The sequence below is a fragment of the Panulirus ornatus genome, chromosome 44 (genome assembly GCF_036320965.1).
Source record: "Panulirus ornatus isolate Po-2019 chromosome 44, ASM3632096v1, whole genome shotgun sequence".
In the NCBI taxonomy this organism is placed as follows: Eukaryota; Metazoa; Arthropoda; class Malacostraca; order Decapoda; family Palinuridae; genus Panulirus; species Panulirus ornatus.
In genome coordinates, this window is record NC_092267.1 from 14,120,143 (window position 1) to 14,138,810 (window position 18,668).

Here is an 18,668-nt window from a genome sequence, read left to right on the forward strand (position 1 = left end):
AACAGCAACATATTTAAGGAAGCTGTGCCTAAGTATGCAGGTGAAGCGTGTGGTAGGCAGAAAGTGGGATGTGAACACAAGAGAAAGAGTTGCGAGTACAGGAAAGAGGAAGCTAAACTACTAGCGATACAAGGTGTAACTGTACAGACAACATCTGCAAGGAAGGACTGTTATTGTCTTTGAAGAGAACTGTACAAGAGAAAAAAAATCAGATGTCAAGAAAAAGGTACAACATGTAATGTCATACCTAGAGAAAGGTACAAAATGTACTGTCTTATAAATAACCCCACTTTTGCATTTTTACTGTTACCTAAAAAAGTTTCAGTTATTGGGCTATCATTGTTTTCAGTTCTCAATCTCCATACCACTGTGTATCACACATCACTCCAGATGCACTATTACTTGATTCTATTTTCATGCATATAAAAAAGGAAATTGAAACAACATAGAAAGTATGTGTATAATACTTAAAAAGTGCATAAAAATCAAATTTCTAATTTCTAAGTTTTCCTTATACATCTATAGCAATATATCATTTATGTTCATAATCATCCCTTGTCACAGACACAGTAACAAGACTTGTACAATCATTGGTTGGATGTGCAAGAAATTAAACAAAAAATGAAACAATCCTACCTTCAGGGAACAAAATAATTTAAAACAAGTGGGTAGTTTTGATAATTTAAGATGAGAATATCTAATGAATGTACTGCAAAATTACTAAAGATCACCAAATGCTTGATATCAAATCTTGCTAAAACACACTCAACCAGCACAATGTCTAATTCCTTTGTGGCCTGCACTTAGCTGTCTGTTGACTTGAAGTGATCATCATCAATGGTCGAGTAGATGTGTCCCTCACTGCTCAGGAAATCCAAAACTTGACTGAAATGCATCAGACAATGGTTACATATTTCCCACTGGGAAGAAAAGCGGGGGGAGGACTCTAAATAAAAAAAAAAAAAAATAAAAATCAGGGGAAACTGGTGTGTGGTACTGGCAAAGGTAGTAATGTTGGGTCCTGCTATGGTGATGGATATTCAAGGTATTAACAGTGAAGTGGGTAGTGATAATGATGCTCATAAATAAGTGGGATGGTGATAGGGATTACATATTATGGTAGTGTTGCTGTTAGACAGGTATGGTGGAAATGCTGATAATGGTAGCAAGAATGGTGGGAGGGTTGGTGTTCATTTGAATGCTGAGGACAGTTGTAGTGGATGTGAGAGCATCACTGATACATATATGGCGGTGTAAAGTTGAGAATGACTATGTGGAGTGCAGGTTATGGTCAGAGTGGTGGTGCCTGCAATGCCTACAGAGCCAGCCACATCCTCTAAATATTACCATATATCAAATGATGTGGTAGTACATATCTGTCTTAGTGGGTTAAATGAAAGACTCTTGAGAAGTAGATGTTCTGTGTCTCAGTTTGAATGTTGTATTCAAGGCCAGTTTGAATGTTGTATTCAAGGCATGAGGAGTCCCATAGCATGCTGAAGCTTGTACTGGTAATGAGACAGGTGGTGTTCATAGTACACTAGATAACAGATAGGAATGTGAAAGCAAACTCATAAGTTGCAAGCTTTGGATATACTCTATGTAACTGGAGAATTAGCTAATAATAACATGGAAAAAAAATATATGGTTTCGGTGCATCACACGACTGCTAGAGACTGAGTGTGAACGAATGTGGCCTTTGTTGTCTTTTCCTAGCGCTACCTTGCGAGTGCATGGGGGGTGGGGGTGCTGTTTCATGTGCAGTGCGGTGGCAAACAGAAACGGATGAAGGCAGCAAGTGTGAATATGTTCATTCTTTCGTCTGTTTCCTTGCGCTACCTCACTAACGCAGGAGACAGTGACAGAGTATAATAATACCTATACAATTCAACATATACATACATATACATACATACACGTACATATTTATACTTGCTGCCTTCATCCATTCCCATTGCCACCCCACCACACATGAAATGGCACCCCCTCCCCCCGCATGCGTGTGAGGTAGCGCTAGGAAAAGACAACAAAGGCCACATTCGTTCACATTCAGTCTCTAGGTGTCATGTGTTATGCACCGAAAGCACAGCTCCCTTTCCACATCTAGACCCCATAAAACTTTCCATGGATTACCCCAGACACTTCACATGCCCTGGTTCAATCCAATGATAGCACCTCAACCCCAGTATACCACATTGTTCCAATTCACTCTATTCCTTCCACGCCTTTCAACCTCCTGTATGTTCAGGCCCCGATCGCTCAAAATCTTTTTCACTCCATCCTTCCACCTCCAATTTGGTCTCCCACTTCTCCTTGTCCTCTCCACCTCTGACACATATATCCTCTTTGTCAATCTTTCCTTACTCATTCTCTCAACGTGACCAAACCATTTCAAAACACCCTCTTCTGCTCTCTCAACCACACTTTTTTTATTACCACACATCTCTCTTATCTTTTCATTACTTACTCGATCAAAACACCTCATACCACATATTGTCCTCAAACATCTTATTTCCAACACATCCACCCTCCTCCGCACAATCCACGCCTCACAACCATACAACCTTATTGGAACCACTTCCTTCAAACATAACCATTTTGCACTCCGAGATAACGTTCTCGCCTTCCACACATTCTTCAACACTCCCAGAACCTTCGCCCCCTCCCCATCCTGCGACTCACTTCCACTTCCATGGTTCCATCCGCTGCTAAATCCACTCCCAGATATCTAAAACACTTCACTTCCTCCAGTTTTTCTCCATTCAAACTTACCTCCCTACTGAACTTAATACTAATAACCTTGCTCTTATTCACATTTACTCTCAGCTTTCTTCTCTCACATACTTTACCAAACTCAGTCACCAGCTTCTGCAGTTTCTCACCTGAATCAGGCACCAGCACTACATAATCAGCGAACAACAACTGACTCACTTCCCAAGCCCTCTCATCCACAACAGACTGCATACTTGCCCCCCCTCCCCTCTCTCTCTTTCTCCAAAACCATTGCATTCACCTCCCTAACAACCCCATCCATAAACAGATTAAACAACCATGGAAACATCCCTGGGGATAGGGGAGAAAGAATACTTCCCACGTATTCCCTGCGTGTCGTAGAAGGCGACTAAAAGGGGAGGGAGCGGGGGGCTGGAAATCCTCCCCTCTCACTTTTTTTTTTAATTTTCCAAAAGAGGGAACAGAGAAGGGGCCCAGGTGAGGATATTCCCTCAATGGCCCAGTCCTCTGTTCTCAACGCTACCTCGCTAATGCGGGAAATGGCGAATAGTATGAAAGAAAGAAAAGGAAACATCACGCACCTCTGCCGCAAACCAACATTCACTAGGAACCAATCACTTTCCTCTCTTCCTATTTGTACATATGCCTTACATCCTCGATAAAAACTTTTCACTGCTTCTAGCAACTTACCTCCCACACCATATATATACAAAAACTATCTAATAATCTATATCTTTGATGCCCATTCCCTCTGGGAACTCTCTCAGGGGGTGGCCACAGCAAAAGTCTTCATAATTGTTGAACTCTAGTGCCACTTCTTAACCTTTAGTACCTCACTTTTAACAGGCCACTGGCAAAGGGTAACTCTAGTGTAGTGTTTTCAGAGGCTCCTAACTAATGTTCCTACCAAGTACTTCATGTTTCTAACTAATTTTCAAGACTAATGTTCCAAACTACTACTTCTAACAAATGCTCCTGCCCACAACTTTTACATATCAGGCCTATCTCCTACTTCTATCTATTGTTCCTACTATTTCACCAAAAGGCAGGACTAGTGCAAGGCACTCAACAGAGAAAAATCTAGAGTTGCAAAGAGTGAGATGTGCAAGTGTTATGTGTGACAAGGAGAGACTGTATGTTTGTGGACAGAATGCAGGTAAGGCAGAAAGAAAAGACAGCTACCTGGTTCAAAGAAGTGAAAAATGACAACCAGTGAAGTGCTGGCTCACTAAGCAGTCATCACTAACCCTCCCAGTACCCAGGATATACTTCCCTGGTTGGTGGCAGCCTACCAACCACTACTTGTACTTCAGTATTCTATTTGTGCATCTTTACTCAGTTAAAAACATGAGATAAAAGGAAGTAAAGTTCATAACTACACTTCTGTCCATCAAACAGTACTCTCTCTGTGTGTGTGCGAGTATTCAATTGCTTAAAAAAAATCAATAATCCTATTATGCTTCACTGTAAAATATAATATTAGGGGAGACTGAAAAAATGTACTCACTTAATTTCTGAATGATTAAACCTTCCCTTAAAAGTGGCATAAATAACATCCCTTGCGACACCTGCTTCATCAGGGCATTGGTGGATAACTTCGTAAACAAAGCGCTGTTGTCCACTAAGTCCCTGCATTCCAGCAAAGCCTCCACCACCCATGCCTACTCCCCCTGCTCCACCATCTAGACCAGAAGCTCCAACCAGGGAGTTGGACATCATTCCCATGCTGGAGGGCCCAGATGCTCTAGCCATGTTTGCTCCCTGTGATATGCTCTGAAAAGACAATATGACCTCTGGACCAAAATTCTACATTTCACTAAAACAAAATATCTAGTGAGTGAGTGCAATGAATATAAAAGCTTCAATCTGCACAAAACAGAAATAGTAAATATGTAATATGGTTATAACGTAGTGGTTCTTAAACGTCATATTACTAAGGTATAAGTAATGGTATTCTGCAAGTAGGTATATACAGTGCCTCAAATTCTATATTCTAATCAATACTTGAACACAACCAAACATTTGTTTAACTTAAGCACCACAAACTATTATTCTGTACACATTATACAATTATGTAATAATGAGGCATCTTTCATCATCCCATCAGTACCTAACATACATTTCACAATGCGCATGGATAATGAAGCATTAAGAAAATATCACAAGTATAGACAATATTTTCACTCTGCATACTGTTATGAACTAAGAAACTACATATCACTCCTGCTTGTACCATACATCACAACCATTTCCTCCCATGCCTCTCTCTCTCTATACAATGAAGGCTCCAGCCACAGAAAAAAGTCAATATCAATGACAGGCCTTAACTGAAATATACAGGGGTTCATTAAAGGGAAAGAGAAGAGACAAGGGAAAGTATTTACAAATATGGAGGTGAAAAACCTGTCTTTTAAAATGCAGCAGGACATAGTTACTGGGAAAGACATGAGAGGGTATAGAGGTCCAAAGCTTTGAGGTGTAGGGAAAGAAAGTTATCAAAATGGCCCATCCTTCAGTTGCCAAAGACCACACAGTAATCACCTAATGCAATAGCTTGCTGAATATTGCATGGTTTAGCTATTGGTAGGGGCACACAAGCAGCCAGTTCTTGCAAGCAAAAATAATAGTAGTACCTACAGAAGAGGGAAAATGAGCCAACATTGCAACGTACGATAGGCGGCTTAAGTTTTGAATTTAGCCTGAGTGTTTTAAGTCTAACCATTTTCGTTTCATCTCTGTCAAGCAAGGATCCAAAGCTAGAACCACCGTAGATGGGAGAGCGGTACTCCATACAAGAATGAATCAATCCTTTCTATAAGTGGAGCAAATGTTTAGAAGAAAAGAAATTCAGACATCTAACCAGGACTCCCAGTTTCTTTAAGAGGCACACTTAACAATTTCCATAATAAGAGGTTTCCAAGAAAGAGGGGACGTTAAAGTAATACTAAGAGTGTTTACTGAGTCAAGAGGTGGAATTACAGAACCATCAAAGGGGAGAGGAAAATTGTGAGGAATTTTCGACAGAGAATGGTAGAAACTGGGTCTTGGAGGAATTACACAGAACCAGATTTCATCAACACCATTGAGATATCCTGTCCAAGTCAGAGTTTACTGAGGAAGCTGTGTTGGGAGGAGATGCAGACTAAGAAGACTGAGTGTGAAGAGGAGGAGCTGAACTGAAGCATATGGAGGAATGCAGAGTTGAGTCATCAGCCTATAAGTAAATCTGGTTATTTGGGGAAGAAATGAAATCATTGCTAAAAAGGAGAAAAAGTGTAGGAGACAGGAAAGAAGCTTGGGGGACATCGCTGTTAATGGAGAAAGGGGGGAAGTGGGGAGCTGATCCATCAACCACATACAAAGATCGGCCCAAGAGAAAGCTAGATATGAGGGAGCAAGACATGAGACAGCAATGCCACACCCTAGCAAAAGTTCTGGATATGTCAAGGGCAACTAATAGGATTCCTTAAAATCTTTCATGGATGTCCAGACATTATCAAGACACAGGAAAGAACATCACCATTGGATCTCACCTTACAAAAGCCATACTAGTGACCAGAGAGGAGAAAGTGAGATTAAAGATGTCTAAGTAATAAGTTCAGGAGGGGTTCAAAGACTCTGGAAAAAGAGTGACCATGAGAATGATCACTCTTCCTAGGGATGGGATGAACTTATGCATGCTCCAAAGAAGTTCTGGTTTTTAAACAGAACCAGAATGAACGAGCAAGCATAGAGGCACACTCTTTCAATACACAGGAATGGATGCCATCTGGCCCATAAGCCTTAGCTGTGTCCAGAAAGAAAGGTCCTTTTCCAACAGTTCAAAAAGAAACTATGGAAAATTGCATAAAATTAGTAAGTGGAGCTATCAGGGGGTGTAGGCATGTTATAAGTCATCCTATGTGGGGTTACAGGAGAAACAGAAAATGAAGAGAGTCATTCTGTTTACAGGAAAGACAACTATAACACTGTCAGAAAGGAAGAGTGAAGGAAAGGTAGAGCAAGAAAAGTTGTTAGAGATGCCCTTAGCTGAAGACTAGAAATACCCATCAGTGGATGATGTGGAGAGGTTATCACACTTCTTTTGAATAAAGGAAAGCTTTGCCTCATGGATAATGTATTTACAATCAATGACAAATGCTGAATGGGAGTCAGAGAAAGTAGACTTTTTCCAAGCCCAATGTGCCTGATCCCTTGCCTGAATGGCCTAAAGAACAGGAACAGTTGAACAATGGATGAGAAAAAGAGGTAATCTTGGAGGAAGAGGATATAAAATATCCCATTCCTTCAACAATACCTCAGCTATGCTTTTGGAGGATACAGAAGCATCACTACGCAACAGACTTTAATTTACCCAAGGAAAGATTTTTCATAAGATATTCTGGTCAGCTTTGTTGAAGTGCCAATATTTACATCTAGAAGGGGCTGCTGGAAGGGTAGGTGCTGTTAAGATAGATATACTTACAAGTGTGATCAAAAGACCTAATTGTAGATGAGATTGGGTAGTTTCAGTGGGATGAATTAAAGGTGAAAACTGGATCTAGAATATTAGGAAAGTGGTCACGAATAAAAGTAGGATGGGAGATGATTTGCTGTAGATCAATGACAATGGAAAATGTGAGGGCTTCAATCCTCCCACAATCCACATGGGAGGAATTCAGCCTTTCCCTATGGTCAACATTAAAATCCCATATGTAAAGGATCTTGGCTTGTGGCAGGAGTTTAGATAGTCAAAAAAAAGATACAAAGCTTGCAGAATTAGGATAGTAGTAGGCAAAACAAAGCAAAAGTGAGGAAGTTAGCAGACAGTTCTTGAGCCACATAACATCAAAGCTGGGGGACTCACGGTCTTCAAGGCATGCAACGGGTGTGTTGATGTTGGAATAGGTTGATAGATAAACAGAGATAGCTTGCTGTTTCTCAAATCAAACGATATAGTGTTAGGAGTAGACACATTATAGCCTCACTTGCTCACACTCACTCAAACCGTCATGCATAATACACTGAAACAAGAGCACCCTATCAACAGCCAAGCCAGAAAGACCTATTCCTTCTTTCCTCAGACCACTTCATATACCCTGGTTTTGCCTACTGACAGCATATCATACACTATATACCACAACACTCCAACTAGCTTTGTACCATTAATGGCTTACACCCTCCTGCATGTTCAGAGGCCCCGATCACGGTTTGCACATCACCTTGTCTGCTCTACTTCTGACATACATGTACCCACTACGTCTCTTCTCTCATCCTCTCCATTGGTCCAAACTATTTCAGCTGTTTGTACAACATGAAAGACCTTTGGGACACTTGGAAGAGATTCTGGACTAGTTAGAAAGCAAATCTAGCAGACCTGGGACACAAATAAATAAACTAGGTGAAGAACTTGTAATCCAAGAAAAAAAAAGTGGTCTCAATTTCCCCACATTAACTCCAACTTACATGAGTCTGGATATGTTGCAGTTTTAGTACAGTTTGCATAACTTCAAGAATGTGTGTTGTGATCAAGTTGAGGTCAGTGATGGGCACAATGCGGAACACCATGAGATGACGTTTCCCTTTCTGGGAACGGACAGCACCAGAAATACGACAATAAGTCATCTCCATCAGGGGGTTTCGTGACGGGTCTTCTGCGTCCTGTAAAGTGATAGTAAGTGAATAGAAATCAACCAATACATATATATACTTAAGTGAAGATATTCTATTCTTTTTAATATACTTGATCACCTTTTCCCGAGTCAGCAAAGCAGCGCCAGAAAACAGACAAACAATGGCCCATCCACTCATATACACATATATTTATATAAACACCCATATATGCACATATACATACATATACATATCACCATACACATGCACACACATGTACATATTCCTAATGGCTTGCTTTCATCCATTCCTGTCGCTACCCCATCCCACAAGAAACAGCATCGCTACCCCCTACTTCAGCAAGGTAGTGCCAGGAAAACACAAATTAAGCCACATTCGTTCACGCTCAGTCTCTAGTTGTCATGTGCAAATTCAGAAGGAACCCTTTCAATATACTTTAATGCTGTATCAACACCTGAGAGGTTAACCAGTTTTGAAAACTTATCATTTTCTTCATCAATTTCTCAATCTCATGAATTCCGTGAGTAATGCCAAATGGTTAGGATGCTTTTATCAATAAGATTGGTAAATGATAAGCATGACATAGATACATGTAGCAGAAAAATGAATGAGTGACATCAGGAATACTGTAGGGTAAGGAATGAATCACACAAAAAAGCATCTAGCAATGCCTAATTGGCCTTTAAGGGAAACAGGTTTGTAAAATAAAATAAACTACAAGAATGTGGCAACTTGCACTAGGTAACATACATCTAGTATCCAGGAAAGTACTATCATCCAGGTATCAGCAAGGTTGGTGATGGCAATGCAGTGAACTAGCACTGCCATTTATCACATACTTCACATAGGTCACCAAGGTCCTGATGCAGTTTTTTTTTCTTTTGGTATTTTTGCCTTGCTTACATACATGGGATGCTAGCACCCAATCCACAAACTCAAACATCTTTATCTTTAAGACAAGACTGACAACACACACACACACCTTTCACACCCTATTTTTTTTCTTTCTTTTGGGGGGAACCCCTACACACACACAAGGAAGTCTAGACAATTCCCAGAACCCCTTGATTGACATCAACCAACAATGACTTACTCTACTCTTCTGGACACAGCTCCTGAACTTGGCTTTTACCTATCAAATTGTGCAACATTCAGTCTCAAATCGAAAATTCCATCTGTATAGCACCATCACCCCAATACCCTTAATCATCATCTCTGAAAAGGCAGTCCATAGCTGTTTCCCCTGTACACTATCAGGTCTCTTAATTTTAATCTCTACAATAATTTCCATTTCAAAGGTAAAATCTGCACTTACTGTGATACAAAAACTCCCATTGCTTGCTCACTGAATCAATCTATCTATATCTGACCCCTGTTCCCTTCAGGAATCCCATCAGTGGCATGCCACAGCAAATGGATCTCCACATATCCCTGTCCTTACATGCCTCCCTCTAATACATAATTCTACACATTCTTCCCCCATTTCTTTCTCTCCAGTACCATATCACTTTCTCCATGTTACAGGTGGTCTTTCTCACCCATCAAATCCCTTAATTGTACTATCATACATTCTCCTTGTAAACTCCCCATCTTGCACTCTATCCACATGCCCAAACCACCACAAAGTATTACGTTTCACCCAATCTACCACTCCTCAATTAATTCCCTGCCATACCAAATCTCTCTTAAACCTCCTCATTACTTTTTCCATTCCGCCTAGTCATACCACATGCTCCTCTTACACAGCTCATTTCCACAACCTGGATTACTGACCTCTGTGACTCAACCCATGTACATGTCTCACCTGTACAGGTCAGGCTCAGGAGGACTATGCTGTCCCTTTAATCCTTTCTTCACTTCCTTACTTACACCTTTAAGCTATTAAGGGACCAAAAGACTCTCCAAACATGTACTGCTTTCTCCCTTATCTCTCCTTCCATAACGCCATATCTAACCAAGTTAGTTCCCAAATACTTAAATTCTATCACCTCCTCCAGTCCTTCTCCCCTGATATCTATAACACAGTTTAGTATACATCCTTCTCTCACTCTATACGCTTTGCAAAATCTAATCTTTCACTAAATCTTGTCTCCAAACTTTGATGCCATCTGACTTAAAATTTCCTACCCTATATACATTTCCTCCCCAATTCCTCCTAATATGTACATTTTGAATAATTGAATTCCTGACATGAAGCACTGCTCTCTTCACATCCACATACTGAAATCCTTTATGCATGGGAATTTAAGTGTACACCACAGTAATTGGTTAGGCTTAATCCACAATGATCCTTGAGGAGCTAAGACCTTTTCCTTTTCCCTCACAAATTATAAGGATCAGATGAATTTTTTTTTTTCATATATATTCGCCATTCTCCTCATTAGCGTGGTAGCGTTAAGAACACAGGACTGAGCCTAAGAGAGAAAATCCTCACTTGGCCCCTTCTCTGTTCCTCCTTTTGGGAAAGTAAAACCTGGATGGGAAGATTTCCAGCCCCCCACTCCCAGAAAATAAAATATCTAAGAATATATGGTGTGGGAGGCAAGTTGTTAGAAGCAGTGAAAAGTTTTTATCGAGGATGTAAGGCATGTGTATGTGTAGGAAGAGAGGAAAGTGATTGGGTCTCAGTGAATGTAGGTTTGTGGCAGGGGTGTGTGATGTCTCCATGGTTGTTTAATTTTGTTTATGGATGGGGTTGTTAGGGAGGTGAATGCAAGAGTTTTGGAAAGAGGGGCAAGTATGAAGTCTGTTGTGGATGAGAGAGCTTGGGAAGTGAGTCAGTTGTTGTTCGCTGATGATACAGCGCTGGTGGCTGATTCATGTGAGAAACTGCAGAAGCTGGTGACTGAGTTTGGTAAAGTGTGTGAAAGAAGAAAGTTAAGAGTAAATGTGAATAAGAGCAAGGTTATTAGGTATAGTAGGGTTGAGGGTCAAGTCAATTGGGAGGTAAGTTTGAATGGAGAAAAACTGGAGGAGGTAAAGTGTTTTAGATATCTGGGAGTGGATCTGGCAGCGGATGGAACCATGGAAGCGGAAGTGGATCATAGGATGGGGGAGGGGGCGAAAATCCTGGAAGCCTTGAAGAATGTTTGGAAGTCGAGAACATTATCTCGGAAAGCAAAAATGGGTATGTTTGAAGGAATAGTGGTTCCAACAATGTTGTATGGTTGCGAGGTGTGGGCTACAGATAGAGTTGTGCGCAGGAGGGTGGATGTGCTGGAAATGAGATGTTTGAGGACAATGTGTGGTGTGAGGTGGTTTGATCGAGTAAGTAACGTAAGGGTAAGAGAGATGTGTGGAAATAAAAAGAGCGTGGTTGAGAGAGCAGAAGAGGGTGTTTTGAAATGGTTTGGGCACATGGAGAGAATGAGCGAGGAAAGATTGACCAAGAGGATGTATGTGTCGGAGGTGGAGGGAACGAGGAGAAGTGGGAGACCAAATTGGAGGTGGAAAGATGGAGTGAAAAGATTTTGTGTGATCGGGGCCTGAACATGCAGGAGGGTGAAAGGAGGGCAAGGAATAGAGTGAATTGGATCGATGTGGTATACTGGGGTTGACGTGCTGTCAGTGGATTGAATCAGGGCATGTGAAGCGTCTGGGGTAAACCATGGAAAGCTGTGTAGGTATGTATATTTGCGTGTGTGGACGTGTATGTATATACATGTGTATGGGGGTGGGTTGGGCCATTTCTTTCGTCTGTTTCCTTGCGCTACCTCGCAAACGCGGGAGACAGCGGGAAAAAAAAAAAAAAATCCCAACCATCACAATCACCCTGTCAAAACAATCCTTTTATAATTCTGAACCCTCTCACTATGACTGCACAATTTCTGACCCCTTTGGGTCCTCCAACCATAATCTCATTTTTTTTTTTAGCCGGGCAAGCCTACCCTCTATCCCCTCCTCAAAATGTCAACTTTTGCAAAACAGGAGAGCTCAGTGGTCATCAAGGCCCAGCTTCTTTACTGACTCTCTGGGATGGGTAATGCTTTTCACAGTGGGGGTTATTTTGGCTGAGATGGAATCCTACACCCCATCTAAAAAATCCTTCTCCCCATGATTATAGATTGATCACTCCTGCTCTGATGCCTATTAAGCCAGAGATAGAGCATACCGGGCAATGAAACTCTTCTCCCCTGAAACCCATTCCAATTCAATTTCTGCTCATAATCCAATAATGCCCATAAACCATCTTTCCTGCTCACATATATATACTTGTGTATGTCCCTCTTTTTAAACCAGGCATTCCCAATCACCAGTCCTTTTTCAGCACACAACTCCACAAGCTGTTCGCCATTTCCATTCATAACAATGAATACCCAATGCCCCCTTATCATACTCTTAACTGCCACATCACTAAACTTCGCATTTATATCAACCATTACTAACACCTGGTCTCTTATGTCAACACTGCTGACACAATTACTCAGCTACTCCCAAAACACTTGCCACTCATGATCTTTCTTCTCATTGCCAGCAGCATAACCAACTTATTTCATTCATCAAAAATTTTCAAGGGAAATTGTATTCAAATATTCCAGGAAAGGTATCAGATACAATAAATGTACCCAAAGCTGAGAACAACTTATCATCTCTGGCAGGCCTCCATGGTACAGTGGTTAGCATTACTGACCGTAAGTCAGCACAACTCAACCCAGGGGCAGAACTGCATGGGTTCAAAGCCTGTGTGTTGCAGTCAGCCTATGCCAACCCAGGTGTTCACCCTCCCCTTGGGGCTGGTCAATAAATGGGTACCTGGCTTAGGTTGGGATATGCATGTCCACACATCCACTGAAATAAATACACAATACATAAGCACAAGGTAAGAACAGAGCAAAAAGAGTAAAACTCTTCCTGTTGATACACAAATAAAAAATTACAAACTGACCTGATCAGATTCTATCCACTGTACAGCTTCCATGGTTGCTGTGGAATCATCAATAGTGTAGGTGATCTTGGTACTAGTAATATCTACAGCACGAATCAAACCCACCACAACTACCATGTGTACCTGTGTATATGGAAAATAAAAACATAAGCATCACTAGGGGGTTATTCTTAAAATCACATGCCTCCAGTAAAACACAAGCAAATAGCAGTTGGTAGGCAGCCACCAACCAGGGAGATATATTACCAGTACTACCCTTCTGGGTATCAAGAGGGTTAGTGAGAGGTATGCAATAACGCAGCACTTCAGTGGTTGCCAAGCTGCACTCCTCTGACCCATGTTGCTGTCTTTTCTCTTTGCCTTACCCACACTAGACTGCTAGCATTCTGTCCATAAACATACAATCTCTCCTTGTCGCATATAACACATGAAAATGCTTAATTCACACAATTCATTCTTTGTAACTCTTGCTTTTCTTGTGGTGAAAGCTATGTTCTAACACTGCCTTCTGGCAAATGATAGGAGCTGAATGCAGGAACATACAGGAGCATCATTAAGCATACGACATAGGTAGGAAGTAGGAGGGTGAAACATTAGGTACATGTAGATGGTAAAAGCTTTAGGTAGGAGCCCCTGAAAACTGCCCTAGAGTTGCCCTCTGCCAGTGGCCTGTTAAGGAAAAGACACTAAAGACTACATAGCAATACTGGAGTACACCAGTTATGGAAATTCTCTTGCAGTGATCATTCCCTTGAAGGAGTTCCTGAAGGGAACAGGCATCAGAGATACATACAGATACATAGAAATCACTAGTTTCACCATATAACTGAGCCTTAGTAACTGCAGAAGTAACATTCTTGTAAACTGTTGGTGCTCTAACTGCTAGCAGCCCAGATCATTCATGAAATTTATGTAAAGATTTGTATGCAACCACAACCACATGTACAAAAAGATGCACCAAACAAAAACATATAAAGGGATATCTATTTTCAGTGACACACATGCCTTTCTCCCCCACTAAAAACTTCACTTCTACTTTATTACAAAACTCCAAATATGGCTTCATAAGTGGTAGCTCACCACATTCATAAATGATTCATGGCCAGGAAAATTAAAGCATACAAATTATGCATCATGACTGCCTGCCAAAGTTATTTGAGTCAGATAATGCTTAGCACAAATGTTGACATCATTCTGCCATAAACTAACAGCTTTTTCATTTGGCATAACTAGTGGTAAAGTGATTAAAATCTGGCCTGTGATTTACTTACATCACCGTACAAATCTTGAAGAAATTCACTTTTAATAATATATGGAGATCTCATTAATATACAGCTGTGTTTGATGTGTTATAAGGAAATAAGAAAAAAGTTGTGTTTAGAGTTTTCTATCAATGAAATTCTATTTTATCCTGCATTTGTGAGGCAGAGCCAGAAACAAAGAAGTGGCCTCATTTCACTCATATCCATATGATGCAACGAAACGATTTCCTATATACAACCTCTTCCTCACAGACCTTCTGTGGTTTTCTCCTACCACTCATACGCTCTGGTTCAACCTCGACAACACGAATGTTTAAGAAAACATCAGGCCCAGATATGGACTTTTACCCTAGACAGTAGTCTTCAACATAATTTTTTTTTTGAAATATATCTCATACTAAATTTGAAGAGTTAAAACAATCATTACACATGCAAGAAAGAATACTTCCCACGTATTCCCTGCGTGTCGTAGAAGGCGACTAAAAGGGAAGGGAGCGGGGGGCTGGAAATCCTCCCCTCGTTTTTTTTTTTTTTTTTTCCCCCAAAGAAGGAACAGAGAAGGGGGCCAGGTGAGGATATTCCAAAAAAGGCCCAGTCCTCTGTTCTTAACGCTACCTCACTAGTGCGGGAAATGGCGAATAGTATGAAAGAAAGAATATATATATAAATAAATAACTTTTTCTTTTTTTTATACTTTGTCGCTGTCTCCCGCGTTTGCGAGGTAGCGCAAGGAAACAGACGAAAGAAATGGCCCAACCCCCCCCCATACACATGTATATACATACGTCCACACATGCAAATATACATACCTACACAGCTTTCCATGGTTTACCCCAGACGCTTCACATGCCTCGATTCAATCCACTGACAGCACGTCAACCCCGGTATACCACATCGCTCCAATTCACTCTATTCCTTGCCCTCCTTTCACCCTCCTGCATGTTCAGGCCCCGATCACACAAAATCTTTTTCACTCCATCTTTCCACCTCCAATTTGGTCTCCCTCTTCTCCTTGCTCCCTCCACCTCCGACACATATATCCTCTTGGTCAATCTTTCCTCACTCATCCTCTCCATGTGCCCAAACCACTTCAAAACACCCTCTTCTGCTCTCTCAACCATGCTCTTTTTATTTCCACACATCTCTCTTACCCTTACGTTACTCACTCGATCAAACCACCTCACACCACACATTGTCCTCAAACATCTCATTTCCAGCACATCCATCCTCCTGCGCACAACTCTATCCATAGCCCACGCCTCGCAACCATACAACATTGTTGGAACCACTATTCCTTCAAACATACCCATTTTTGCTTTCCGAGATAATGTTCTCAACTTCCACACATTCTTCAAGGCCCCCAGAATTTTCGCCCCCTCCCCCACCCTATGATCCACTTCCGCTTCCATGGTTCCATCCGCTGCCAGATCCACTCCCAGATATCTAAAACACTTCACTTCCTCCAGTTTTTCTCCATTCAAACTCACCTCCCAATTGACTTGACCCTCAACCCTACTGTACCTAATAACCTTGCTCTTATTCACATTTACTCTTAACTTTCTTCTTCCACACACTTTACCAAACTCAGTCACCAGCTTCTGCAGTTTCTCACATGAATCAGCCACCAGCGCTGTATCATCAGCGAACAACAACTGACTCACTTCCCAAGCTCTCTCATCCCCAACAGACTTCATACTTGCCCCTCTTTCCAAAACTCTTGCATTTACCTCCCTAACAACCCCATCCATAAACAAATTAAACAACCATGGAGACATCACACACCCCTGCCGCAAACCTACATTCACTGAGAACCAATCACTTTCCTCTCTTCCTACACGTACACATAAATAAATATGTATATATATTTTTTATTAGTTTGCTTTGTCGCTTTCTCCCGTGTTAGTGAGGTAGTGCAAGGAAACAGATGAAGGAATGGCCCAACCCACCCACATACACATGTATATGTATACATGTCCACACATGCAAATATACATACCTATACATCTCAACGTATACATATACATACACACACAGACATAATACATATATACACATGTACATAATTCATACTGTCTGCCTTTATTCACTCCCATCGCCACCTTGCCACACATGAAATAACAACCCCCTCCCCCAAATGTGTGCGAGGTAGCGCTAGGAAATGACACCAAAGGCCCCATTCGTTCACACTCAGTCTCTAGCTGTCATGTAATAATGCACCAAAACCACAGCTCCCTTTCCACATCCAGGCCCCACAGAACTTACCATGGTTTACCCCAGACGCTTCACATGCCCTGGTTCAATCCATTGACAGCATGCCAACGCCGGTATACCACATCGTTCCAATTCACTCATTCCTTGCACGCCTTTCACCCTCCTCCATGTTCAGGCTCTGATCACTCAAAATCTTTTTCACTCCATCTTTCCACCTCCAATTTGGTCTCCCACTTCTCCTTGTTCCCTCCACCTCCGACACATATATCCTATTGGTCAATTTTTCCTCACTCATTCTCTCCATGTGACCAAACCAATTCAAAACACCCTCTTCTGCTCTCTCAACCACACTCTTTTTATTACCACACATCTCTCTTACCCTTACATTACTTACTCGACCAAACAACCTCACACCACATATTATCCTCAAACACCTCATTTCCAGCACAACTCTATCCACAGCCCATGCCTCACAACCATACAACATTGTTGGAACCACTATTCCTTCAAACATACCCATTTTTGCTTTCCGAGATAATGTTCTCGACTTCCACACATTCTTCAAGGCTCCCAGAATTTTTGCCCCCTCCCCCACCCTATGATTCACTTCTGCTTCCATGGTTCCATCCACTGCCAAATTCACTCCCAGATATCTAAAACACTTCACTTCCTCCAGTTTTTCTCCATTCAAACTTACCTCCCAATTGACTTGACCCTCAACCCTACTGTACCTAATAACCTTGCTCTTATTCACATTTACTCTCAGCTTTCTTCTTTAACACACTTTACCAAACTCAGTCACCAGCTTCTGCAGTTTCTCATATGAATCAGCCATCAGTGCTGTATCATCAGCGAACAACAACTGACTCACTTCCCAAGCTCTCTCATCCACAACAGACTGCATACTTGCCCCTTTCCAAAACTCTTGCATTCACCTCCCAAACAACCCCATCCATAAACAAATTAAACAACCATGGAGACATCACACACCCCTGCCACAAACCTACATTCACTGAGAACCAATCACTTTCCTCTCTTCCTACATGTACACATGCCTTACATCCTTGATAAAAGCTTTTCACTGCTTCTAACAACTTGCCTCCCACACCATATATTCTTAATACCTTCCACAGAGCATCTCTATCAACTCTATCACATGCCTTCTCCAGATCCATAAATGCTACATACAAATCCATTTGCTTTTCTAAATATTTCTCGCATACGTTCTTCAAAGCAAACACCTGATCCACACATCCTCTACCACTTCTGAAACCACACTGCTCTTCCCCAATCTGATGCTCTGTATATGCCTTCACCCTCTCAATCAATACCCTCCCACATATTTTCCCAAGAATACTCAACAAACTTATACCTCTGTAATTTGAGCACTTGCCTTTGTCCCCTTTGCCTTTGTACAATGGCACTATGCAAGCATTCCGCCAATCCTCAGGCATCTCACCATGAATTATACATACATTAAATAAACACACACACACACACACACACACACACACATATATATATATATATATATATATATATATATATATATATATATATATGTATGTATGTATGTGTGTGTGTGTGCGTGTGTGTCAGGTAGCGCAAGGAAATGATGAAAGAATGGCCCAACCCACCCACATACACATGTAGATACATAAACGCCCACACACGCACATATACATACCTATACATTTCAACGTATACATACATATACATACACAGACATATGCATATATACATATGCACATTTTCATACATGCTGCCTTCATCCATTCCCAGTACCACCCTGCCACACATGAAAGAGGCCCCCCCCACATGCACGCACGTGCGAGGTTGCGCTAGGAGACGACAACAAAGGCCACATTCATTCACACTCACTCTCTAGCTGCCATGTGTAATGCCCCAAAACCATATATATAGTACATGTTTTTTTCAAAGTCTAAAAGTTCATTACTCATTAC

At 41.3% G+C, this 18,668-nt stretch overlaps 1 protein-coding gene across 1 annotated transcript in view; it reads right to left on the reverse strand.

The window, feature by feature from the left end:
* Positions 1 to 448: 448 nt before the first annotated feature.
* Positions 449 to 18,668, reverse strand: part of RPA2 (Replication protein A2) — a 37,695-nt gene continuing 19,475 nt past the window's right edge. The window contains exons 6-9 of the mRNA XM_071687975.1: positions 13,232 to 13,354; positions 8,179 to 8,373; positions 4,241 to 4,506; positions 449 to 885 (exon numbers count right to left, since the gene is read on the reverse strand). Of these exons, the coding sequence (XP_071544076.1) occupies positions 804 to 885; positions 4,241 to 4,506; positions 8,179 to 8,373; positions 13,232 to 13,354 (666 nt within the window). The 3' untranslated portion in view covers positions 449 to 803. The remainder of the gene's footprint in view (positions 886 to 4,240; positions 4,507 to 8,178; positions 8,374 to 13,231; positions 13,355 to 18,668) is intronic.